Source organism: Carcharhinus amblyrhynchos, chromosome 11 (assembly GCF_965287045.1).
Source record: "Carcharhinus amblyrhynchos chromosome 11, sCarAmb.v2.hapA, whole genome shotgun sequence".
Taxonomy (NCBI): domain Eukaryota; kingdom Metazoa; phylum Chordata; class Chondrichthyes; order Carcharhiniformes; family Carcharhinidae; genus Carcharhinus; species Carcharhinus amblyrhynchos.
In genome coordinates, this window is record NC_137334.1 from 73148143 (window position 1) to 73175205 (window position 27063).

At 41.0% G+C, this 27063-nt stretch overlaps 1 protein-coding gene across 1 annotated transcript in view; it reads left to right on the forward strand.

Moving 5' to 3' along the window:
• The window catches only part of arhgap15 (Rho GTPase activating protein 15), a 686224-nt gene that overhangs the window by 164356 nt on the left and 494805 nt on the right, over positions 1-27063 (forward strand). The window contains exon 6 of the mRNA XM_080199371.1: positions 22258-22345. Within this exon, the coding sequence (XP_080055497.1) occupies positions 22258-22345 (88 nt within the window). The remainder of the gene's footprint in view (positions 1-22257; positions 22346-27063) is intronic.

Consider the following 27063-nt stretch of genomic DNA (forward strand, 5'->3'; position numbering starts at 1 on the left):
ATGAATAGGGAAGAAATGACCACCTCAGTTGGGTGCACATGAATAGCAGTCAATGTATTTTCATGAGTGAAACGGATGCTCTGTAACTGAATGATGCCTACTGGAACACCTTATTCCTATCAGAATTCTTTATCATTTGTCTTTTTTGTGTGTGGCAGTTTCACTACCTGCCCAGTGCTGTTTGCTGTCATTCATACAGAGATGATATTCTTTACTTTGAACTTTAGGTGGCGTATTTTAATTCTCTTTTATCCCAGGATGTTTGGTGATGAGGCTTATATTCAAAGCAGCCGTAGCAACTTTTAAACATGGCAGTGAACATCATTATGTGGAGATGCCAGCGTCGGACTGGAATATACACAGTAAGAAGTCTCACAACACCAGGTTAAAATCCAATATGTTTATTTGGTAGCAAAAGCCACTAGCTTTCGGAACGCTGCTCCTTCATTAGGTGCAGAGCCCCGAAGGCTAGTGGCTTTTGCTACCAAATAAACCTGTTGGACTTTAACCTGATGTCATGAGACTTCTTACTGAGTGAACATCATTAGCATTGGTTATCTTATATTTATCATATACTGTCATTTCTTTATCATCCGTTTCTCTATTCATTTGTGCATCAATATTTTTTTAACTTCATTTATGTGATGTGAGCATTGCTGGCAAGTTCAGCATTTAATGCCCTTGAGAAGGTGGTGATGATCTGCCTTCTCAAACTACTGCAGCCCATACACTGTAGGTACACCTGCTGTGCTGCTATCGAGGGAGTTTCAGGATTTTGACCGAGCATAAGTCAATAAACGGCAACATGTTTCCAGGTTGGGATGAGATGGGATTTTCAGGGGAAGTTGAAGATCATGGTATTTCCATGCACCTGTTTGACTTTGCCCCTTTCTGCTGATCATCTGTTGCTGAAACCCTCACCCATGCTTTTGTTAACTCCAGACTTGGCTACTTACATGCAATCCAAGCTGGTCTCCCACATACTACCCTGTATAAACTTGAGATGATCAAAAACTTTGCAGCTTGTGTTTCAACGCACAGCAATTCCCATTGCCCCATCAGCCTTCTGGCCTACACTAGTTCCTAGTTCAGCAATATCTTCATTTTCAAATTCTTATTCTTGTTTTCAAATCCCTCCATGACCTCACGCCTTCCTATTTCTGCAATCTTCTCCAATCCCACACGCTGTGAAAAAGCTGTGCTTGTCTTTTCTAATTTCTTCTGCATTCGCCATTATAACTTATCCACAATTGGTGGCCATTCTTTGAGTTTCAAAGAAGTTTCATTGAATCCCTACAAAGCAGAAAGAGGCCATTTGGCTCATTGGGTCTGCACCAACCACAATCCCACCCAGATCCTATCCCCGTAACCCTGTGTATTTATCATGCTAATTCCCCTGGCACCAAGGTTCAATTCATCATGGCCAATCAACCTAACCTGCACATCTTTGGACTGTAGGAGGAAACCTGAGCACCTGCAGAAACCCACACAGACACAAGGAGAATATACAAACTCCACAAGCTGGGAATCAAACCTGGGTCCCTGGTGCAATGAGGCAGCGGTCCTAACCATTGTGCCACCATGCCGCCCTCATGCCCAAGCTCTGGGCTTCCCTCCTGACACTTCTCTGCAACTCTACCTTGCTTTCCTTCTTTACAACACTCCTTAAAACCTGAAAATGTTGAACCATCTCAGCAGATCTGATAGCATCTGTGGAGAGAGAATAGAGTCAACATTCTGAGTCTAGGTGACCCTTCAAAGGATTTTCTGTTTTTGTTTCAGATTCGAGTATCCATAATAATTTGCCTTTATCTTACTCCTTAAAACCTATCTCTTTGACTGAGCTTTTGGTCATCTGACCTAATACCACCTCTGTGATTAAGTGTCATATGGTATACAACGTTCCTGTGAAGTTCCTTGGGATGTTTTGTTATGTTAAAGGCACTATATAAGTTGTTGTTGTTGCTGTCCTTGTCCTACTGGGTTGTAGAGTTCGCAGATTTTGAAGCTGGGGTTGAAGGAGCCTTGGTGTGTTACTGCGGTATATCTTATAGGTGGCACATAGTACAGCCATAATGTATCTGTGGTGGAGGGAGTGAATGTTTAAGGTAGTGGATGGGGTGCCACTCAGGTCAGCTGTGTTGCTTTAGATGTTATTAGGCTTCTTGTGCATGGTTGGAACTTCATTCATCCAGGCAGGTCGATGGTGAACAGGCTGAGAGCACACTAAAGGTGAGATACTTGCCATAGAATTCCCAACTTCTGACTGTTCTTGTAATCAGATCCAATTAAGTTTGCAGTCAAGGGTGACCCCAGGATGTTTGTGATTGAATGTCAAGGGAAGATGTTGAGGTTTTCTCTTGTTGGAGCTGGTCATTGCCTGGCACTTAGGTGATGTGAATTTATTACCACTTACGCGCTCAAACCTCAGTGTTGTCCAGATCACGAACAGACCTTTTCATTATTTGGGAAGTTGCTGAATACTGTGCAATCATCACCAGCCTTATAATGGATGGAAAGTCATTGATGAAACTGTCAACTGTAGATAATTTGACCAAGGATAGTACTCTGGGGGACTCCTGCAGCAGTGTCCTAGGGTTGAGATAACTGGCCTCCAGCAATCATCACCAGCTTCTTTAATGCAAGGCATGACTTCAGCCAGCAGAGCATTTACCCCTTATTCCCATTGACTCCAATTTTGTTTGGCTTCATTGATGCCACACTTGGTCAAAAGCTGCCTTTGTGTCAAGGGCAGTCACTCTCACCTCAGCTTTGGAATTCAACACTTTTGTCCACCTTTGAAAAAAAGCTGGAATGATGTCTGGAACCAAGTTATCTTGAAGGAACTTAAACTGAGCATCAGTGAATAGGCTATTAGTGCTTAAGTGCAGCTTGATCTTAACTAGATGCATTCATCAGATAGTCCATGAGGAAACAGCCAATGCAAGGAAATGTTATTTTTTGCATCTCATGAAGCAAGACATTTTCATTAAAATAAACATAGTTTGAAATTGAGGCCCCAGGTGACAAGGAAAATTTATTTGGAAATGTTAAACTAATAGTAGAATGCCCAGATGCCTGAACTGACATTCTCAACAAGATAATTTAGGCCCTTCGAGATATGGCAGAGACCAATTGGCAGAGCTCCAAGTATCTAGAAAGTGTTTGCTCAAAATTTGGTCATGATGAGAGAATACTTAAATATTCCGCCATCTCGCTCTCTTTCTTTTAGGGTAAGAAGAGCAACGATGGCTAAAGACAATTAAACAAATTAGTTGACATTAATGATTGGACTCAGCCCAAAATCTAGACCTGCACAAAGTTCTCCAAAACTAACCTTAACAATACTTCCCAATGATGAAGTGTATGAAAAAGAGAATATGCATCCCTTTGTGCAGAAATGCCTGTGGGAATGTTGTAGCCACCAACTTCAAACTATGGAACAGTTATCAAGAGAACCTTAATATTATTCTCTCACAGCCCGGAGGATGTAATCTCTGGAAGTGCCTGTTAGAGAAATTAAACAGATTTTTAAGAAAGGCCATTAAGCTGTTTATTTTATTCTGAGAAACATCTGCTATCATAGTTGATAAAGCCTTAATATACATACATGGTAAATGTCTCATTGTATTGTACTAGAAGAGCAACTGGGTCTTAACATTTGCTTAGTAGTACAGAACTTAAATATTGCTGAAAGGAGCCATATGTTGCTGAAGATTTAGGTATTGTACTCATCAGGACTAATGCAAGAATGCCAAATTTAAAACAATGGCCATCATTTATAATGTGGGAGAAGTGGATGCTGATTGATTGGCAGGATGTCTCTGGTTGGCCTTGGCATTGCCAGGGAGGCATTACTCATTGCATTCTCTATGGCAGCTATGGGTTCTATTGACTCTTCATTGTCTCCCATTTTACTGCCTATGATTTTCACTTTCTTAATTGTTGCCAAAATAGCCAGTAATGTCCATTAAGAAAGCAATATATTTATTAGTCATAAATTGCTGGAATGACATACCTACTGGTGAACAATGTGAAATGGACTTTTCATCAGGCCATTCAGGCTAAGTGTTGAAACTGTTTGCATCTTGAAAATGATGGTCTTGCAACTATCATAGGAGTGTGAATGCCTAGACTGGCACAAAGGTACAGCCAAGTTAGGTAAAATATTTTCAACATAAACCTCTAAGAACAATTTACTTTTCGGAGCAATGAGCCTCCATGTTTTCAAGATTCCATTTTTGGATGTTCATGTTTGTCAGGCTCATAAATTACATCAAGTTCAAGGTCTTTATGATGTGACTTACCAGCCCAGAATGATTACAGTAATTTCTATTCGTGGCATCAATCTAACAAATTCATGGCACATAAATTTATTTCAATGTGGAGGCCCATGGCGAGTTTGCAATGTTGTGCAGTTACTTTGGGCTAATGGCGCACAACACAAAACACCCAGCCATTTGTGGAACATTAGAACGTCTGACTGATCAATTCTTTGCCACAAACAACTGGATTTATATCATGAAATGATCATAACCACTGTTGTGAATTTGTCCATTCCCTTTCCAGTGATTTCTTGGCCATTATAGTGTTCCATGCTAATCTTAGAACATTTTTCTGTATATCCTTCCCAGTTATCCACATATTAAAGGCTACGGAAGTGAAATCAGTCAACAGTAGTAGCATAAAGTGAGTGTGAAGGTCTATTTGTTTAACTTGAAAGCACAATTGGGTATGATATAAAACAAGCAAATGATGCACACATTCCGCCACTCCCCCCAGTATAACTCAATTACCATCAACATTTATTTTCATAATCACCAATGTGTGGGCACCTGCATTACGTGTATTCTCTGCCAAAGATTGTGGAACTGCATTGAGATCATCAAGAAATTCTGCATGATCGATTCTTCCCAGTTCCTTTTAATAATTAATTATGTTTGAATTACTTTCTATGGAACTTAAATGCTTTCTCTTGGGCTGCAGGGAAGTTTGTGTTTCTGGTGATGTTCATTTCAAACGAGAAACTGCATAGGGATATTTGGTGGTACTTAGTAATTGTAGTATCTGAGTGAATGGCGACCACCAGGTTTGAACAACAACAGGCTATTTATTAGACTAGTTATAACTGTATGCAGAGTGCGAGGATGTGCCACAACTTCTACAATTTCAGGATGAATTCTGCTTGGGAAAGCCCATACTCAGCCCTGAGATTCACATTCTTCGACTCGATTAGCTGATAATGCCACCTGACCTTTTGAAACCTTGCCCCTTCAAGGGGTTCACTACTCCAATAGTAATTTGAAGCAACTATCACCAGAACCTGATAGTGGAATTCATTGTAAGCAAACTGCATCTGAATAATTACAGTTCTTTTATTTTCTTTTTTTAACCAAAACAGTATTTTATGCTGAGTTATTTGTAATATTTAATCAGTCATCAATAAGTTTGAACTCTGTTAAAAATTACCTTTGGTACATATAAAAGTAAATCAGCTCATTCACGAATCCAAATTTATATGAACTACTGCCATGATGATATAGAATAATTTGTTTCTTATGACCTGCAAAAAGGCTGAATGACTACATATGATTGTTTGAACTAAACTAAAATGAAAACCCCCATCCGAGGTGAATTGGATTCATCATTTAGCAGATTGGACTTTATAATATATGTGATGTATGGGGTGGAACTACGATCAATTATACCCAGTTAAAGCAAACCAATGTGTTAAAATAATGTTACACACAAACTATCTCAGAAATCTACACCAGAATTCTACCATCTCGCCCACCATGGAAATGAAGCAGGCGAGGGGTGGACAATGGAAATGTCTGTTGACCTTGGGCAGGATTTTCCAGTCTCAGATCAAGCAAGGTCATAAAATCCCAACCTAATAACTGCCATGGCTAAAAAGTAAGAAGTCTCACAACACCAGGTTAAAGTCCAACAGGTTTATTTGGCATCATGAGCTTTCTGAGCACTGTTCCTTCACCTGATGAAGGATCAGTGCTCCGAAAACTCGTGATTCCAAATAAACCTGTTGGATTTTAACCTGGTGTTGTGAGACTTCTTACTATGCCCACCCCCGTCCAACACCGGCATCTCCACATTATGGTTAAGAAGAGATAGGTTTCAGAATTGAGAGTTTTGCTAGCTAAAGTAATATTTGCTGTTCAGGTCATTGCATAGGCAGTTAAATTTGATTTCCTCCACAATCTATCAGGGTGTTTGTTCATTGGTCACAATGTACTGTTCTTGTAACATTATTTTGTATGTATTTTTGTGTTGTATGGGGGAAAGTGGGGAGATGGGTGAAGATATCACAGAAAACTTAAAATATGTTAAGCAAAAAGAGCCAACATTGAAGAATAGAATCATACAATAATGGGATGATGCAGCACAGTAGGAGGCCATTAGGTCCATTGAGTTTGTGTCGGTTTCTTGGTAGATCTACTCAGTTAGGCGCACTCCCCTGCTCCTTCCTGATTACCCTGTAATTACTCATCTAATTCCCTTTTGAATGTTTCGATTGAATCTACGGCTAAATCAGTTAGTTTAAAAAGTATCTTTATGTCACCTCTGGTCCTTTTGCTAATCACATTGAATGTGCTTTCTGACCCTCTGCCACTAGAAATCGTTTTTCTGTATCCATTACTCCATTTAAAAAATCCATGGTTTTGAATATGATTTCTCCTTCTCTGCTCTTAGGAGAACAATATCCAGCTTCTTCGGTATCTCCACATGCAGCAATTCCTAATTGCTCATATCATTCTAGGAAATCTCTTCTGCATCCATGCTGACATTCCTCCTCAAACGTGGTGCCCAGAATTAAACACGGTACTCCAATTGGGAGCAGTGTTTTACAAAGAGTTAGCATGTATCCGCTACTTTTGCATTCTCTTCTTTTATTAATAGAGGCAAAAATTCCATGTTTTTTTTAACATCCTTATCATCTTGTCCTACCACTTCAAAGATTTGTCTGCATCGACTCCCCCAGGTCTCTCTGTTCCTGTACTCCCTTTGAAATTGTACCTCTGAGATGATATTGCTTCTCTTCATTCTTCGTCTGAGAATGTATTATTTCACACTTCTCTATATTAAATTTCATTTGCCAATTAGGTGTCTTTCAAAGTACCTACCCTCTAGTTTGAAAAGCAATTGTTTATCGCTACTTTTTACATTCAGCCCCTTAGCTAATTTGGTATCTATGCTACCATTGTCCCATTAATTCTGTGGGCATTAATTTTGGTAATGTGTATTTTGGTAAATGTCTTTTGAAAGTCTATATGCACAACATCAACTGCACCATCCTCATCAATGTTTTCAATGCTCAAACACAATTTCATTCGTGTAATTTTGATTGTGTGCATTAGGAGATGTATGCTTGAAGCAAAGAAGGGGACTTGAGGTACTATTGACAATGAATCCTGGAATTTCCTTTACGAAACAAAGCTAGTCATTCCTGGGAGTTGAACTGGGTATATATATCATTAGACAAATTGATTGCAAACCTTGCTCGAGTTTTTTTAACATGGGGTGGGTATATCTAAAAGATGCTGTAGATTGTGAAAAGAATTAGCCCAATTTGAGTCATGACAGAGTCACTAGTCACAACTGCAGTAAAAGCATTATGATGCAGAGAGACAATGGCCTAATGGTATTATCGCTAAACTATTAATCCAGAAACTCAATTAATTTTCTGGAGACCTGGGTTGAAATCCTGGCACGGCAGTTGGTGGAATTTGAAATCAATAAAAAGAATCTGGAATTAGGAATATGACTATGAAACCATTGTCAATCGTTGGAACAACCCATCTGATTCACTAATGTCCCTTATGGAAGGAAATCTGCCTTCCTTACCTGGTCTGGCCTACATGTGATTCCAGAGCCACAGCAATGTGATTGACTCTCAACTGCCCTCTGAAATGGCCTAGCTAGCCTTTCAGTTCAAAAGCAACTAGGGATGGGCAATAAATGCTGACCTGCCAGCAACGCCCATGTCCCACAAATGAATTTAAAAAATTGTACAAATTGATTGCTAGAATCCCAATAATGCAACAGCTCAGAAAAACAGTGAGATGTTTTGCCTCATCATGTTAATATACAAATCTGACCTCAGAGGCAAAGTACAAATTTGAAGTCATTTTTAAATGTATTTTAGTGCTAACATTTCACTTTTAACAATTTGGTGCTATTTCGGAGCTATCAAGAGTTATGTAAGATTGTCTTTTAAGCTAGTGTAGAACCAACTCAGCTTACACAAGTAACAGCTGTTCATGCTTTTCTATTATATTTTAGAGGCTGCCAAACTCATTCCAATGCTTAAGTAAAAAATATTTCTCAAACTTTACAACTCTTATTTCCCCTCAAACCTATGTGGCAAACTCATTGTAGTGCAAACATGCTATTTATCCTGCCATTGCTCACACAAAATTTTAATTCTATGTAAATAAGTGTGTGACACAGTAGGAGGGCAATGACACTGCATCAACGGGCATCTTGTTCCTTCTGCTGTGTAGAGTTGGACACAGTGAGTACCAAACAAAGAAGTGACAGAGACTTCTGAAATCTCTGCGTCTTCTATTTCATAATTGCTCTTGTAGAAATGCATCAAGTCTATTGCTTGTTTTGCAGCTTAAATAGGCCAGACATTCAAGTGGTAAATGGGTTATTGAAGTTTTAAAATTAGGACACTTTTTTTATATTGATTAGTCCTTGGCACTGTAATCCAAGCACTGCATTCCCCTAATGTTAACTTGCATTGTAGTTTTAAAATTCAGGTTACCTATTGTTGACACTGAATAGGGCAATGTCAGATTTGACACCTTAACACATGTTGCACGAGTTCCAAGAATTTTCCCCCTTTGCATCACTGTCTTTGTTTGTGCAATAAGTTGAGTATAGAAAATATGGAGAAAAGAGCAACTTCTTGTTTCAGCCATATATTTTCCTTCTCATTAATCCAAGAGGAGCAAGCAATGATCCAAGGCTGTGGAAGGTCATTGGATTCTTTAGGCAGGAATGTAATAATCTAGGGTTTGACTAGTTGACGAGTAAAGAGACATTTCTGGATCTGGTGCTGGAGAAAGAGGGTGACCAAGTAAAACAATTGTCCTTGGGCGAGTGAGAACCTTTTTATAAGGTTAAAGTTAGTAATGGAGAAGCGCAATGAACAATAATAAGCAGAACTTCGAAACTGGAAGAGGTTAACTTCAATTGGATGAGAGGGGATCTCGCTAGGGGAAAATGGGATCAAAGACTGACAAGAAAAAGTGTAACAGGATGGTGGATGAAATTTAAGGAAGAGATATTTCGGGTTTGTGCTAGTTATATTGTGAGATGAAAAGACAAGGTAACCAAGGAGTACTTTCAGGGACTCAACATTTTCATTAGACAAGTTCACCCTGTCAAATTTACTGTTGAAATGGAGCAGTGAAACAAGCTCCCTTTCCTTCCTGTGTTAGTTGACAAATCCACCAAAGTATTCTTTATTTCTGCTTACTGCAAGTTTACCTTCACTGGTCAATGTATTCATTGGGATCTTTACAGCTCCTGCACTGTAAGATAGGCCTTCTAGACCATATCCAAAAGAGAACCTGAGCTATTTGCTCATGAAAGCTATCCTGTGGAATCATAGCTACATTGATCAGGTCGTTGCTGACATGTATCAGACATGCTCACAAATGAGCCTAATCTCACCACTTTCAAAACCTGATAAGTGCCTAGTCTATCTCAAATTATCCTGGAAGCATAAGATGTTTCAAAAATTTGAGCAACAAGTGAAGTTTCACACTACTACTACTAGTAACAGCACGAGTGGTGTTTTCCATGAACAGGATGCTGCTATCAAGCTGTACCACACAATGAGGAATGTGGTATATGAATTTCAGTGCCGGTGTGATGTTAAGTACATAAGCTATACATCCCAACAACTGATAGGTCATGTCAAACAGCCTGTCCAATTGGCTGTTCACAATAGGAAGGATACTTACCATACACAACCACCATGTGCTTGCAAAGCTCAGAACATAGGTCAGAATGTTCTGAACACTCTCACAGGCAACGTCTTCCAATCCTGCTGAAGTCATTGGACTTTGAATGGTTTGCTGCATCTGTCCCAGGGGAACTCGCTGTGGATGTCCAACAGCAGATGTGATTCTGTGATTGGCCCTGAATGAACCCAAGTGTACAGAAAATTACACAACCAGTGATTAGTCAGGCTCGCACAGTGGCTCACTCACGCTTGCTAGAAGCTACATATATTGATTGGCAGGAACCTGTCCGCTGCAGGCAAAAGGAACATGTCCAGGCATTACCACTTTTTTGAATTAAACAAAAGCATGGGAAGCAATGGAAAATTATGTATATGATATGAACAATAAAAGGATATATGCTCAGAGGCACAGGTCAGGATACTTAATGGATACTTTGCATGGGTACTTACTAAGGCGAGGCATACTGATAACTTATTGGTAGAAGTGGAAGTAGTAGGGGTAATGTTTGGAATGAAGGTTGATAGGTAGATATTGGAAAGACAAAGCTTTGAGTACGTAAGTCACCTAGTCCATCTGCCTTGCACCCCAGATTGCTCAGGGAAGTGGGAATGGAGATAGTGAAAATACTTGCCATAATTTACCAATCTTTTCTAGATGTAAGAGAAGTGGCAGAAATGGCAAATATGATATCTTTATTTAAGAAAGGTTAAGAACATTCCTAGTTACTGCCAGCCAGAGAGTTTTAAATCAGTGCTGGGTAAATTTATAGGGAGAAAAAAATCAGGAAAAAGATCAATAGGCACTTGGAGAAGTTTGATATAATTAAGGATAAACATCACAGACTTATAAAGGTCATTTTGACTAATCTAATTGAACTTTTGATGAAGTAACAAAAAAGGCTGATACAGGGAATACAGTGGATGTTGTTAATATAGATTTTAAGAATGCTTTTGACAAAGTGCTACATAAAATATTGGTTGCCAAAACTGGGGCCCATGGAATAGAATTATCAGTGTCCCCCTGGATAATAAGTTAGCGTAAGGATATATCTGTGATATAAGTAAGTGAATTAGATATTGAAATGCAGAATAAAATTTCAAAGTTTGCCAATGATACCAAACTTGGCAATCAATGATAACCATTGACTGCAACAAGGCACACATAGACTGGCAGAAGCGGCAGATAGTATTTAAACGGAAAAGTGATGTGATATGTTTTGGTAGGGGCAAAAGGGAGAGGCAATATGGCACAGCTCTGTAGTGTGTTAGGGACAGAGAGATTTGGGGTTCAGGTGCATAGATCTTTGTAAGAAGCAGAGCATGGAGAACCCTTGGTTAATGATCAATATTTAATCTTGAACTTCATCAAAATAATATTGAGTACAAAAGCAAGGAAATTATGCTAAACCTTTATAAATTTCTGGTGAAGCCACCACTTGTGCTTTCTGTCCAATTCTGGTTAGCACACGTTAGGAATGATGTGAAGATCCTCAGAGAACCAGCATGGACTTGAATGGCTTTTTCTGTGCTGTAATATCTCAATGGCTCTATGACTTTCTGGTGCCCAACCCCATATTCAGACTTTTCCAACAGTCTCTTCCTACACAGTATTTATCGGAAAATACACATTACAACTCATTCAATTCTCTCCAGACACCCACCTATCCATCTGAACAGCCAACTTTCACTTATTCGCAACCTTATCCAATTGTCCTTTCACAACATACTTCACAATGAAGCTCCATAAATTTTCTTGCTGCCTATCCGCACAAAACCATTGATTGTATCCATATTTCTCATCATTCCTATCTTTCAGAAGAAAAGAACACAGAGTTGGGGGAGAGGCAGAGCCCTGTTATGACCACTGGAAGTGTGTATCCACATGACCGCCTGTAAAGGCCGTCTTGTGCAGGAAGTTGCAGTTGTCAGCAATGACCTTCCATGTCTATTTAAGCCTGCTGGGGCACTGGCACTCACACATATCAACATAGGAGCAGGAGTAGGCCATTCATTCCCTTGAGCCTGAAAATGATCTTTAATGAGAAGTCCTGTAAGCATCAGTTTCTCACTTGGCTGTGGATGGAGCTCTTCTTTTCCACTGGTCATTGGCTTCCCAGGTTGTGAGTTTCACTGAAGTAGCATTTTCATGGTGCATTCGCCTGGGGGTTCCATGCTGCCTGGGGGAACAGATCCATTACTGGTTAAATGTGAAATCCGTGGCTAAAACAGAGCTTAGTTGTTGATTATAAAACTTTAATATCTTCCTCGGCAGCTGTACATAGTTTTCTCTCTTAACTTCAAACCCACCCATGTGAAAGTCGAAAGACAGAGAACAGGAGTAGGCCATCTAGCCCTTCGAGCCTGCCCCGCCATTCAATAAGATCATGGCTGATCTGTCGTGGCTCAGTTCCACATTCCTGCCCTCTCCCCATAACCCTTAATCCCCTCGCTTATGAAAAACCCATCAACCCGCTTCTTAAAAATATTTAGCGAGGCAGCCTCCACCACCTCAACGGGCAGAGAATTCCAGAGATTCACCACCCTTTGAGTGAAGAAGTTCCTCCTCAACTCCGTTCTAAACCGCACCCCGCCTTTATCTTGAGGCTGTGCCCCCTAGTCCTACTGTCCTTTCTGAGCGGGAAGAGTCTCTCCACCTCTATCCTATCCATCCCATTCGTCATCTTATACGTCTCAATGAGATCTCCCCTCATTCTTCTAAACTCTAACGAGTACAAGCCTAGTTTATTCAGCCTCTCCTCATAGCTCAACCCCCTCAACTCCGGTATCAGCCTAGTAAACCTCCTCTGCACTCCCTCCAAGGCCAAAATATCCTTGCGTAAGTACGGCGACCAAAACTGTGCACAGTACTCCAGCTGCGGCCTCACCAATGCCCTATACAGCCGCAGCAAGACCTCCCTACTTTTATATTCAATCCCCCTCGCTATGAAGGCCAGCATCCCATTAGCCTTCCTGACCACCTGCTGCACCTGCAGGCTGGGTTTTTGCGACTCATGCACAAGGACCCCGAGGTCCCTCTGCACCGTCACCTGCTGCAGTTTTTCGTCACGTATGTAATAGTCCTTCCCACCATTATTCCTACCAAAGTGGACCACCTCGCACTTGCCAACATTAAATTCCATTTGCCAGTTCCTGGCCCATTCGCCCAGCCTATCTAGATCCTTCTGCAGACTCTCCACACCCTCCGCGCAATTTGCCGTTCCACCAATCTTGGTCAAGGACTGTTCCAGATTTTTTTAATGCATCATTTTCTTGCTTTTGGTAATTAATAAACTCACTCTATCTTCAATTCAAGAAAGCCTGGTTAAATTGGTTCCTTTAAAACATAACTATTGGGTCTGAAGATAAAACATATCTGCTGGAAGGGATCCTTTTTAGAATAAGTTTTGTTGCAACCACCAGGGAGGGTTGAATAAAGACAAAAAGCCTGCAACCGGGTTTATACCAATTTGGGGGTATCCCAGCCAGGCGTTGACAAACTGATGGTCTCGCCCTGGGGAACATTGCCTGGGATGTGTCATAACAATACTTACTATTACCATATGATTAAAAATGTAACTTACTCCTGAACACAGGAGCAATTTTTGCCATCTAAGTTCACACTATTACATTGATATCAATTCCAAATCAATCAATGAGGTTTGTTACAACACAGCCCATGAAGGAGCATGGTATCACTGAGGCAAATGTTTTCCTGTTGATCCATGCACCTGCAGATGCTGGAAGTTCCTGTCCAATTTCCTCTTAGTTCAGTTGTTTGGATGGCTGGTTCATGATGTGGAGCAATGCCAACAGTGTGTGTTCAACTCTGGTACCAGCTGAGGTTATTCATAAAAGTCCACCTTCTCAACCTTATCCCTTGCCTGAGGTGTGGTGATCCTCACGTTAAATTACCACCAGTCAGCCCTGCCCCTCAAAGGGGAGAACAACCTTTGGGATTATAGTGACTTTACCTTTATTTTCAATCTAAGATGGCAGCAGTGACTCCACGCATTATGAATATCAGTAACCAGCTACAGTTGATGCGTTCAAGGTTGCCTCTTTTTCTACCTCTGAAGTGATTTTTTTCAAAAAAAACATTTATGGGATGTAGACATTGCTGGCTAAATCAGCGCTTATTTCCTAACCCTGGTTACTCTTGGGAAGGTAGCATGAGCTGCTTTCTTGAACCACTGCAGTCCCTGTAGTGTAGGTACATCCACAGTGCTGTTAGGGACTGAGTTCCAGGATTTTGACCAAAAAACGGTTAAGGGAAGGCGACATATTTTTCAATGGTCCATAGCCAACCAGAACTGTATCTGCTAGATCCGTTGTGAAGGTTCCAACACCAATACATAGCAAATCAAAATACACCAAATCTACCAAAGCCTGGCCTAAAAAATGACGGTTTATTGTTTTGACACTGAGTAAAATCTTGCATTAAAAAAACGCTTCTTTTGAAAAAAATAATAGGTAACACTGTTAGCCTCACCATTATCATCAATATAAAATCTAGACCAATATCACATCCTGTAGGTTCCTTAAAAGCTTTTTTTTGGGGCTAGATTTTAAAAGTTGTGTCCAGAATTATTTTCTTGAATGGTGATCCCATGAAAAGAGATTGGATCATTTTATGCTGTGGTGATCACCAAGCCAGATAACTATAAACAAGCTCATCAGAAACATTATAAATCACAATTACTTTCCTGAATGGTTCTTTTATCTATACAAGACATCACATATATGTAGGAAATTAAATACCTATCACCTTTTTATAGGTCTGTAAAATATATTCTGTAGGAGTAAATGTGTGTGCCTAAGGAACAGACTGCAACATTTGTAAACAGTATCACGGAACTGCTTTTAAATGTTGCAGTCTGTTCCAATGAATATTGATTCTACTTTCATGATGTCGGACTCATTGGGATTTGCATACAAATCCAATATCTGTTTTCCAGTTAATTCATGAACCAGCAGGTGCTACACACTTATCCTCTCCCTGCATTAAAATCAAGATTCATTGCACAGTCTTCCACTGAAACTCATTCCTTCCTAGGACCTTAAAACTGTGGAAGTTATTGCTTCCCTCAGTATTTCCTGCTTCCATCAAGAAGCGGGCTTTAAAACCCATGTTCGGCATCATTTAACTTGACATATCTGTCTTCATTTTAACGTTGGTGCAGACTTAACTTTTGTCTTTCTTTCTCAATTTAAACAAAGATTTCAAACACATAGACAAATGCTGCTTCCAAACTGAACACTCCTGTGGTTGGTTTAATCAGGTAGATTTTCCCCATGCACGTTTTGTTCCTTATCTGACCACTGGTCGTGTGTTTTAAACTCAAGACAGCAGATTTCCTTTTTAACTGCAGTTCGAGTGTGTGTCTTTGTGTATGCATTCTTTTTCAATCTCTCTTTTTAATTTGACTCTTTTTGGAATGTACAAAAACAAATATCATTTTGAATCAGTGGAATAGAGTGGGTTAATCTTTTTTAAGTTTAAAGTTTATTTATTATTGTCACAGGTAGGCTTACATTAACACTGTAATGAAGTTACTGTAAAAATCCCCTAGTCTCCACACTCCGGCACCTGTTTGGATACACTGAGGGAGAATTTAGCATGGCCGGTGCACCTAGGTCAGCACGTCTTTCAGACTGTGGAAGGAAACCGGAGGAATCACACGCAGACTGGGAGAAAAAATGCAAACTCCGCACAGACCGTGACCCAAGATGGGAATCAAGCCCAGGTCCCTGGAGCTGTGAGGCAGCAGTGTTAACCACTGTGCCTAATTTTCACAGGGAAGAAAATGATAAAACACATGCACATACATTCATGCAGATTAGAGGGGAGAATTGAGTTCAAAGTAAGTAAATACATGTTAAAAAATGGTGTATGGAACTGTCCTTGACTTGGGAAGAGCAGATGGTTGAGTGTTGCAATTCAAGATTCTAGTAGAGTTGACTTTAGCAGGCAAATACTTGGTTTTGTGATTCCAGCATTCTGTAATTTGGAGGAGAAGCTTCCTGGTTCTCTTTACACCACCATAAATAGACCAAAGTTATCAGCAGGTTTATTTTGATGTTTGGAAAATTCCAAAGTGGAGATCATGCTGTCTATATAGTGTTGTATAAAGCCTCAAGATAAAATTAAATTCAGAGCCTGGGAGGCTATCTGGTGTGCAACTTTCCACATCCAGGGTCCTTTTACTAAACAACGTACTGTAACCCAGCAAGACAGTTTGATTCAAACTTGGATCTCAAGGATAATAACCACCTTATCAGTCATTCTTGTTGGCATCTGCACTTCTGTCATCAATGAACCTTTATGATGACCTTCAAATACACTCTAGCAGCTGTGATTATTTTTGTTTTATTTATTGATTGGTTTCTGTAATCAGCCAATACATTAGTACAGTAGATAAAAAGCAAACTTATAAAAGTAATTCCTCATGTACGAAATTCCAAATCATGTACAGATTCAAAAGTATAGTTCAAATTATGCAGCAATTGTGTCATTTTTGTGTGAATAAACAAAAAAAAATGACTCAATAAAGCCAAGAGCATTCAATTAATGAGCTAAAAATGACCATTTCATTATTGGGAAAAAACTTTAAGCATTTGTACGTTAAATGCAAATTAGCTATAGTCTCTTAACCTTAAAATAAGCAAGAACATTCAACAGCTATGTTGAGATATTAATCACAAATTAAATAAGGATAAATAAAATAGTTAGCATTCTACAATAAAAGATGTATATTAAAAAAATGCTCTTCATTTCCATCCATTAGAATTGCTGCTTCAAATAAACCGACAAAGCATTGTATTTCTCAGCAAACTTCAGTTTTTCCTGATTTATCAAAACTTAATTGTGCTAAAAGAAGCATCAAAACTCGCAATTTCTGTCAAGAACTCCATTTGTTACACCTGAAGGCATTTGGAATTGCATTTTTTAAAGCAACGGTCGCCAGCCTTTCATCTCACCTACTGTCTGCTTTTCAGTTTCCAGGATGATTACTTTGATCTAGCTATTTCAGAATAGATTCATGTGTTAACGGGAAGAGGCAGAAAGAGTAAGACAAATGTAATAAATTCAACCTGGCTCACACCACAAGGAGACCTTTGCTTCCATTTGATTCTCTGCAGCCCCCTACATACATCTCTTCTGTACAATCAGTAGACTGTGAAATCCTAGAGGAGTTCACATTCTGTGTATCCTAATTACACAGACATTACTAACTACACAATAAAATGAGCTTTTAAAAAATAATAAAATTGCCATTTGGTATTTTCCTTGCTTCTCCTTTTGATAACTGCTGCCATCCGATTTTGCTACCATCTGGTGGCTATTTGAGGACATGTCACGCCGGAAAGCACTTCTTTCTGCCCTCTATAGACACAGGTTAAAATGGTTACAGATGCTGCTAAAGCACCTTATCTCTCAGGATTGAGATAAATAGGAATTGATACCAATATACACCTAAGAAATGCAACCTGTCATGTTGTTTCAAGACATTGCAGAGATCTGTGGAATTTATATTTGTGTCACTAAGATAAAAATCACAAACTCACACAGTTGTTGGAGGCAGCCATTTGGCTCATCATGTCTGCACTGACTCTCCAAATAAACGTTGTGACTTAGTACTATTCCTCATTTCCCTGCACGTTGTTTCTATTCAAGTCATTGTTTAATTTAATGGGTGGCACGGTAGCACCATGATTAGCACTGCTGCTTCACAGTTCCAGGGTCCTGGGTTTGATTCCTGGCTTGGGTCACTGTCTGTGTGGCGTTTGCACATTCTCCCTGTGCCTGTGTGGGTTTCCTCCAGATGCTCCAGTTTCCTCCCACAGTCCAAAGATGTGCGGGTTAGGTTGATTGGCCATGTTAAAATTGTCCCTTAGTGTCCTGAGATGCACAGGTTAGAGGGATGTAGGGATATGGGGGCAGGGCCTGGGTGGGATTGTGATTGGTGCAGACTCAATGAGCCAAATGGCCTTTCTCTGCATTGTAAAATTTCTATGGTTCTTAATTCCCTCTTGGATGCCTCAGTTGAAGTTGCCTCCATCATACTTCCAAGCAGTGCATTCAAGACTCAAACTATTTGTTGTATGAAAGTGTTTTTTACCTTACACCACATTAGTTCCTTTGCAAATCACTTTAAATCAATGCCTTCTCATTCTTGGTCCTTTTAAGAGTGGGAACAGTTTCTCCTTATCTACTGTCTCTCCAACCCCTTCATCAAATCTCCTCTTAATCTTCTCCCCTCCAATGCGAACAGTCCAATTTCTCCAATCTATCCTCATAACTGAGGTTTCTTGTCCCTGGAACATTGTTGTAAACTCCTGCACTCTCTCCAATCTGTTCACATCCTTCCTACAGTGCTGTATGCAACATTCCAGCTGAGGCTAAACTAATGTATTGGATAAGTTCACAATAACCTCCTTGTTCTTGTATTCTATGCCTCAGCTAATAAAGTGCACAATACTATCCAATTTATTTTCTGCTTTCTTCACCTGTTCTGCCACCTTCTATGATCTATGCACACATGTACTCAGGTCCCTTTCCTTCCTCCATCATTAGGATATGTCTTGATGTTCTGTTCTGCCACCTGGTGGTGGGGGAGGTCCCCACATGAAGGCTGCCTACTTGGGAGCCTTTCCTTCTACCATCGGGGACATGGCATGCAGCGGTGCCATGCAATCATATGTTAAGAAGGTTCATGGACTCCCAGACCACATGCCTTTTTTGTGGCCCAGGGGAGCTTCTGTTCCACATTTGCATAGACTGCCCAACATTGCAGCACTTTTTAGGTATTTAAAGAGACTGACCCACAATCTTTGGTTGTACTTCAGCTCCATGCTCCTAATCTTCAGTCACCTGGTGAGGACGGAGTCAAGGATGGAGTGAGACCTCCTCTTAAGACAGCATCTGGGCCTAGCCAAGTTGGCCGTTAACAGGTCCAGGCAGCGGGCGATGAAGGGGATGGTCTGACCAAATTGTATGCCCCTCTACAGTGGCTATGTTCACAGCCGGGTGACCTTGAAGAGGGAGTAGCTAGAATCCATCAGCATGCTTTAGGCCTTATGTGCCAGGTTGGTACCACAATGGCTGGGGTGTATCCTTAACCCTATTAGTTAAGTTTCCTTTTGGCACCTTATTTTGTTACAGTACTCCACCAGAGGCTGGAACCCCTATTATTTTTGTTTAATTTAGTGATTGCTTATCATTAAAAGAGCACATCCAGATCCTTCTGCTCCTGCACCCCTTTAAGAATTTTAACTCTTATTTTGTATTGACCATCCATATTCTTCTTACCAAAATGCATCATCTCTCACTTCTCTGCATTGAACTTCACCCGCAACTAATCTGTAGCACCTATTCTATCAACTTGTCAATGTCCTCTTGAAGCTTTACACCGTTCTTCTTACAGTTTTACAATACTTGCAAGATTTGTGTCAATTGTAAACTTTTTCCTTGCACCCCAAGATCTACATCATGAGGAGAGACAAGAGTATTGATACCATCCACTAGGGAACGCCACTGCAAACCTTCCTCCAGCCCAATAATAGCCATTGACCATTACTCTCTACTTATTATTCAGCCAATTTTGTATCCTTGTTGCTGTTGCCACTTTTATGCCATGAGCTATAACATTTTGCGTGTCTGTTGTGTGGCATTGTGCAGAATGCCTTCTGAAGTCAATGAGCGTTTTTTGTTCATATCGATACATTTGTCCATTCAGCGGGTGTTTCAAATGTTTACCTACTGAAATCATAAAAGACGCAATCACAAAGGATTTCTTGCAGTTTAACAAAGGAAAGAGGATAGCTTTTATTGTACTTAACCCATTCTAACTAAAATGATAAAATACACCCTGACTTTCACAAGCACATAAACTTGAAATTCACGAGCACATAAATAGATTACAGAGTGGGGAAGGATAAATGAAGCAAATTAATGTCAAGTAAAATTAAACAGTTCATGGAGGTTGGTGACTTAGCTGGCTTCTGGCTGAGTTTGATATTGCTTTCACTCTGACTTCCTGATGCTTCCAGTATGAAGCAGATTTAATGATACAAATGGACGATTAGCGTGTTTCGCTGAAGACCATCGTGCTGGGTTGAATTGTTTTTAGAAAACTCTGTCTGCAGCACCTGAGTTAGTCACAATCAACAATCAGGGCTCAAAAGCATGTTAGTTGGGTGGAAGGAGAGAGGAAGGAACACACTGTGGGTCCTTCTCTGTGAGCGACACAGTGGTTAAAATTGTAATCTCAAAGCACCAGGGACCTGTGGGTTTGATTCCCGGTTTGGGTCATTATCTGTGTGGAGTCTGCACATTCTCTCCGTGACTGCATTGGTTTCCTCCCACAGTCTGAAAGACATGCTGGTTAGATGCATTGGCCACGCTAAATTTTCCCTTAGTGTACCCGAACTGGCACTGGAGTGTGGTGACTTGGGGATTTTCACAGTAACTTCATTGCAGTGTTAATGTATGCCTACTTGTGACTAATGCATAAGTAAACTTTATTAAACACCTATTCCTTCAACATGCCAGCTGTATATCCTTCTGCAAAGAAAGCAAGTACTTAAAACATGCAAGACTGGTTACATGACTTTTTCTCTCCAATTGTCCAGGGGTCCAAATAAGGCCAGTGTATTCCAACTGGATAAATTGTATATTCATAGCATATTTTCAGAGTACATATCTTGTCTGATTTTCTTTGTCTTCAGCTCTGAGGAAGGGTCATCCCAATTCAAAACTTTTGCTGGAATTCTACCACCCGGCCCGCCACTGAATCGGAGCAGACAAGGGGCAGCAACGGAAATATCTGTTGACTTTGGGCGGGATTTTCCAGTGTCGAGTCAAGCGAGGCCCTAAAATCCAACCCATTGGCTCTATTCTCTCTCCACAGATGCTGACTGATCTGAGTTTCTGTTTTTATTCCAATTGGAACTTGATTAGATCACGTCAGGGAATCCCTCTTCCAGCCAGGGTCTGATTGTCCAAGTCGTAGAACCACCATCATAAAATCATAGAAACTTCACAGTAGAGAAAGAGACCATTTGGCACTGACCACAATCCCACCCAGCCATACCCCCATATCCACCCATTAATTCATCTCACCTACACATCTCAGGATACTAAGGGCAATTTTTTTTCAGCATAGCCAATCAACCTAACCTGCATATCTTTGGACTGTGGGAGGAAACTGGAGCACCCGGAGGAAACCCACGCAGATACGAGAAGAATGTGCACAGAAGTGACCCAAGCCAGGAACTGAACCTAGGTCCCTGGAGCTGTGAAGCAGCAGTGCTAACCGCTGTGCTGCCCCCCATCAGTGATTTAGCACTGATGGTTTGCCTGCACCCAGTTGAGTGTTTGGATGCTGTGGAAAAAGGATAAGAGGTGTAGTCCATTCACATTCTGCTGAGGTCACTGTCTTTGTTGGGTTGTTTTGCAGACAGGTCAGTCTTCATCCAAGTGATGTTGGAATGTGCAAGGTAGAGTGATACAAATTGTGTCACCACTTATGGCTGCAAGCTCAAATCATTGGAATATGGCCTTGTCCCCTTTTAATAAAAAAAAATCTTATTCAATAGGGCATTTCGAGCCTGTAGATTCGAAGATCAATTTTTGATATAAAGAGACCCTGTTTTCATGACAATTTCAGCATCTTCTAGTATATCCTGGTATGAGAATCTTATATAACTAATGGTCCCTTTGGCTGTAGGATTGACGATGTTAAAAGCACATTATCTGTGAGTTATGTCTGGTTAAACAATAATGAAGGAAGTTTCTAACACCAGAGTGAAATTAATGGAGCTGCTCTCTTTCAAAAGTAGCAGAATTTCAAAGCAAAGCACTCTATGACAAGTTTTTGTAGCACTAAAGTGCTTCCCAGAAATCAGTAGGGAATGATGAGAAGATCATAAAAATGAGATGAAAGCACATTTTTTTCCCGGAATGCTAGTACGTTAGTTCTGAATTTCTGCTAATCTCTAGTCTGAGCCCCAGCCCTAAACTTTTGGGGAAGAAATTTCAACACCCAAGTTATTACGGTCTGTTTTGTGATCTAGGTGTAGGAGAGCAAAATTGAATAGAATACCCACATTATCCAGTTCCAAATTTAGTAACAAGCTTCTTGTAAAACTAATTATTAACAGATTCATCGATAGGTATTACACTGAGATTGAGGGTCATGAATATTCTGTACGGTTGCTGCATTTAATCGGACGACATCATGATCTTATTTCTTTTTCAGAAAAAACTGGACCAGTTCTTGGGTTTGCCTGGAGGGGAACAGAATTGAATTCTACAAAGAACGCAAACAACAAACTTTAGCCAGTTTGGTAAGCTCATCTAAAGATATCTGTTGTGACATCTTGTTAAAGTGAGACCTGCACTTGACGTGCAGCCTTTGATCTGCAGCTAAGTGTCTCATGCTGTCTGCTAGTCAGTTTGAAGGTGGGATACGAATAACCGCAGTGGTGAATAAAAGCAAGCCTTAAGGAAGACACAAGACCACCGATTTTCTTTCCCATGCAGTCAGCATTAATAACTAACTGTGACAGACATGGGTGAAAAAAAATCAAGGATTTTGACTGTCTGACAGCAGTTGTTACCTTGCAGCTGAAAGATGCTCAGGGAAAGGCAAGGCGCGCACCTCTGTATGGGATCAAGGCCAGGGAGCAGACAGTGACACTGTGTGTGGAGAAGAGAGCTGTCTTTGATGATAGCCCACTGCTAAGTGCTCTCAAGGGTGGGCAGGACCTGCCAGACCTTATTGAAGTGATGTGCGGCTGGGAAGGTGTACTCTGTGCAGGAGTCAAAATGAATAAACTCTTTTGATGTAGTGGTTTGACTAAAATCCATTACTCCGATTGTCATGCAGGCATTTTGGCAGCTTGTAACATGCGACTCCCATATTAATTCTGACAAAATGACCAAGATATCTATCAAAGGAACTGAAATGTTAACCGCTACAGGAAATGCAATCTGTACCTCATAGCCTTACATGTAGATTTAATAGCCGAAAGAGAAGTCCTCCCCAACGGGGTAGACCAATGTAAACAAAGAGTAGTGGCATCCATACAAGCACAAGCAGACAACTCTTTAATAAAACTGAGCAAGCACCTAAGAATAATTTTTTAAAAAATTTAGTCATATTTTTACTGTGAATTTCAGGTATTTATTAAAAAGATGAAAGATCCCCTCTAGAAAAATCCATATTTGGATCACCAACTCTATTAAGCTCATAACATTAAAGAAGCCAAATTACATAATTATATATGTGGAAAACACGTTAGCACATTCTGTGTATGTGTCGATGATGACTATCACATTAGTACTTTACAAAGAATGTGTTTATATTTTGCCATTAGTTGTTTTGCTGTGATACAAAGAAAAATACAGCACAGGAATAGGCCCTTCAGCCCTCCAAGCTTGTGCCGTTTATGATGCCCTAATTAAACTGAATAAAAAAACCTTCTGTCCTCTTACTTCGTCCGTATTTCTTTATTCCTTCCCAATTCATGGACGCATCCAGATGCCTCTTAAATGTTGTTAATGTGCCTGCTTCCGCCACCACCTCTGGCAGCATGTTCCAGGCACTCACCACGCTCTGTGTCAAAAACTTCCCACACACATCTCCCTTAAACTTTCCCCCTGTCACCTTGAACCTGTACCCATTTGTAACTGACGCTTCCACCTTGGGAAATAGCCTCTGACTATCTGTGCTTTCCATAAGTTTATTCTTTTGAAGAATTCATTATGAGATGTTTATGGAATAGAGCTACTGCTTTGATAAAACTCACAACCTGGACTGAAACTGCAGTGGTTTTTCTGAAGTGAAATTATGGTCCAAGCTTCTGATCATTTATTTCATTATGGTGTAAAATCTTCCACAAACCAATGCAATTGGGTAGGATAATAGCATGTTTTTTTTCACCTGAAAAAGTACTCTGATGTATTTAAGCTGGGGAACCTGAACCCAGTTTTTGATTTGATTTATTATCGTCAATGTATTAGTCTACAGTGTAAAGTATTGTTTCTTGTGCACTATACAAAGCACACCATTCATTGAGAAGGAAAGGAGAGAGTGCAGAATGTAGAGTTATGGTCATAGCTAGGGTATAGAGAAAAATCAACTTAATACAAGGTAGGTTAATTCAAAAGTCTGATGGAAGCAGGGAAAAAGCTGTTCTTGCGCTGTTGGTTTGTGTCCTCAGATTTTTGTAAGTTTTTCCACAATGGAAGAAGGTGGAAAAGAGTATGTCTGGGTACATGGGATCCTTAATTATCTTGGCTGCTTTGCCAAGGCAGCGGGAAGTGTAGACAGAGTCAATAGATGGGAGGCTGGTTTGAGTGATAGACTGGGCTTTGTTCATGACTCTTTGTAGTTTCTTGTGGTCTTGGACAAAGAAGGAGCTATGATACAACCAGAAAGAATGCTTTCTATCATGCATCTGTAAACATTGGTGAGAGTCATAGTGGAAATGCCAAATTTCCTTAGTCTTCTGAGAAAGTTATTTCTCATCTTGTAATTCTTATCAGTAATTGGTGGCTTTCTTCATGATAGTGTCAGCATGGAGCTACCAGGAGGTTGTTGGTGGTCTGGACACATAGAAACTTGAAGCTCTCGACCATTTCTTCTTTGTCCCCATTGATTTGTCCTCCACAAGCTTCCTGAAGTCAATGACTATTTTCTTTGTTTTGTTGACATTGAGTTCACCAGACTCTTCATCTCTTTCCTGTATTCTGTCTTGTCATTGCTTGAGATCTGACCCACTGTGGTGGCGTCATCAGTAAACTTGAAAAATGAGCTGGAGGGGAATTTGGCCACACAGTCATACGTGCAAAAGGAGTATAGTAAGGGGCTGAGGACACAACCTTGTGGGGCACCAATGTTGAAGATGATCATGTAGGAGGTGTTGTTGCCTATCCTTATTGATTGTAGTCTGTGAGTTAGGAAGTTCAGGATCCAGTCGCAGAGGGAGAAGCTGAGCCCCTGGCCAGAGTTTGGAGATGAGTTTTGTAAGAATAATGGTGTTGAAGGCTGATCTATAATTGATAAATAGGTGTCTTTGTTATCTAGGTGTTCCAGGGTTGAGTGCAGGACCAGGGAGATGGTGTCTGCTGTGGTCTAGTTGTGGCAGTAGGCAAATTGTAATGGACCCAGGCAATCTGGGAGGCTGGAATTGATTCGTGCTATGACTAACCTTTATGAGTACTTCATAATGATGGATATCAGAGCCACTAGCTGATAGTCATTAAGGCTTTTCTTTAATAGTGGGATGATGGTTATTTTCTTGAAGTAGACAGGGACGGACTTCAGATTTTTGTGAAGAGGCATTGAAGATGTCTGCGATTATCCCCACCAGCTGGTCTGCACAGGATCTGAGTGTTCGTTCGGATGCCCCATCCAGGCCAGTGGCTTTCCATGGGTTAACCTTTGAGAAGGCTGCTCTGATGTCTGAAATGGTGACCCCAGATATAGGTTTGTCCGAGGCTTCCGAGGTGGAAGATGCACTCTCGCTAACCTTTTGCTCAAAATGGGCATAGCATGCATTAAGTTCATTAAGGAGGGGTGCATTGGTACTAGCAATTTTACATGCTTTATCTTGTAGCCTGCTATGTCTTGCAGACCTTGCCATAGTCGGCGGGGGTCCATATGGCTAGCCTAGACTCCAGTTTGATCCGGTACTGTTTTTAATGAATTTCCTTAGATCATATCTGGCTTTCTTGTATAGGTCAACGTCGCCTCAGACCTGGATTTCAGCCGGCAGTGAATATCCCTGTTCATCCATGGTTTCCAGGTGGGAAACACATAAGAACATAAGAAATAGGAGCAGGAGTAGGCCATCCAGCCCTTCGAGCCTGCCCCGCCATTCAATAAGATCATGGCTGATCTGTCGCTGCTCAGTTCCACTTTCCCGCCCTCTCCCCATAACCCTTAATCCCCTGTCCTATCAAAAACCCATCAACCCGCGTCTTAAAAATATTTAGCGAGGCAGCCTCCACCACTTCAACGGGCAGAGAATTCCAGAGATTCACCACCCTTTGAGTGAAGAAGTTCCTCCTCAACTCCGTTCTAAACCGCCCCCCTTTTATCTTGAGGCTGTGCCCCCTAGTCCTATTGTCTTTTTTGAGCGGGAAGAGTCTTTCCACCTCTATCCTATCCATCCCATTTATCATCTTATACGTCTCAATGAGATCTCCCCTCATTCTTCTAAACTCTAACGAGTACAAGCCCAGTTTATTCAGCCTCTCCTCATAGCTCAAGCCCCTCAACTCCGGTATCAGCCTAGTAAACCTCCTCTGCACTCCCTCCAAGGCCAAAATATCTTTGCGCAGGTGCGGCGCCCAAAAATGCACACAGTACTCCAGTTGCGGCCTCACCAATGCCCTATACAGCTGCAGCAAGACCTCCCTACTTTTATATTCAATCCCCCTTGCTATGAAGGCCAGCATCCCATTCGCCTTCCTGACCACCTGCTGCACCTGCAAGCTGGGTTTTTGCGACTCATGCACAAGGACCCCGAGGTCCCTCTGCACCGTCGCCTGCTGCAGTTTTTCGCCCCGTAAGTAATAGTCCTTCCTACCATTCTTCCTACCAAAGTGGACCACCTCACACTTGCCAACATTAAATTCCATTTGCCATTTCCTGGCCCATTCGCCCAGCCTATCTAGATCCTTCTGCAGACTCTCCACACCCTCCGCACAATTTGCCGTTCCCCCAATCTTGGTGTCATCAGCAAATTTCGACACTCTACACTCGGTTCCCTCCTCCAGATCATCTATATAAATGGTAAAAAGCTGAGGCCCCAGCACCGACCCCTGGGGCACTCCACTAGTCACCATCCGCCAATCTGAATAGCACCCGTTGACCCCCACTCTCTGCCTCCTATTTGACAACCAATCCTCTATCCATGCTAACACCCTACCCCCAACTCCATGTCCCTCGACCTTCTGCAATAACCTCTTGTGAGGTACTTTGTCAAACGCCTTCTGAAAATCTAGAAAGACCACATCCACCGGCTCTCCTCTATCCACCGCCCTAGACACATCC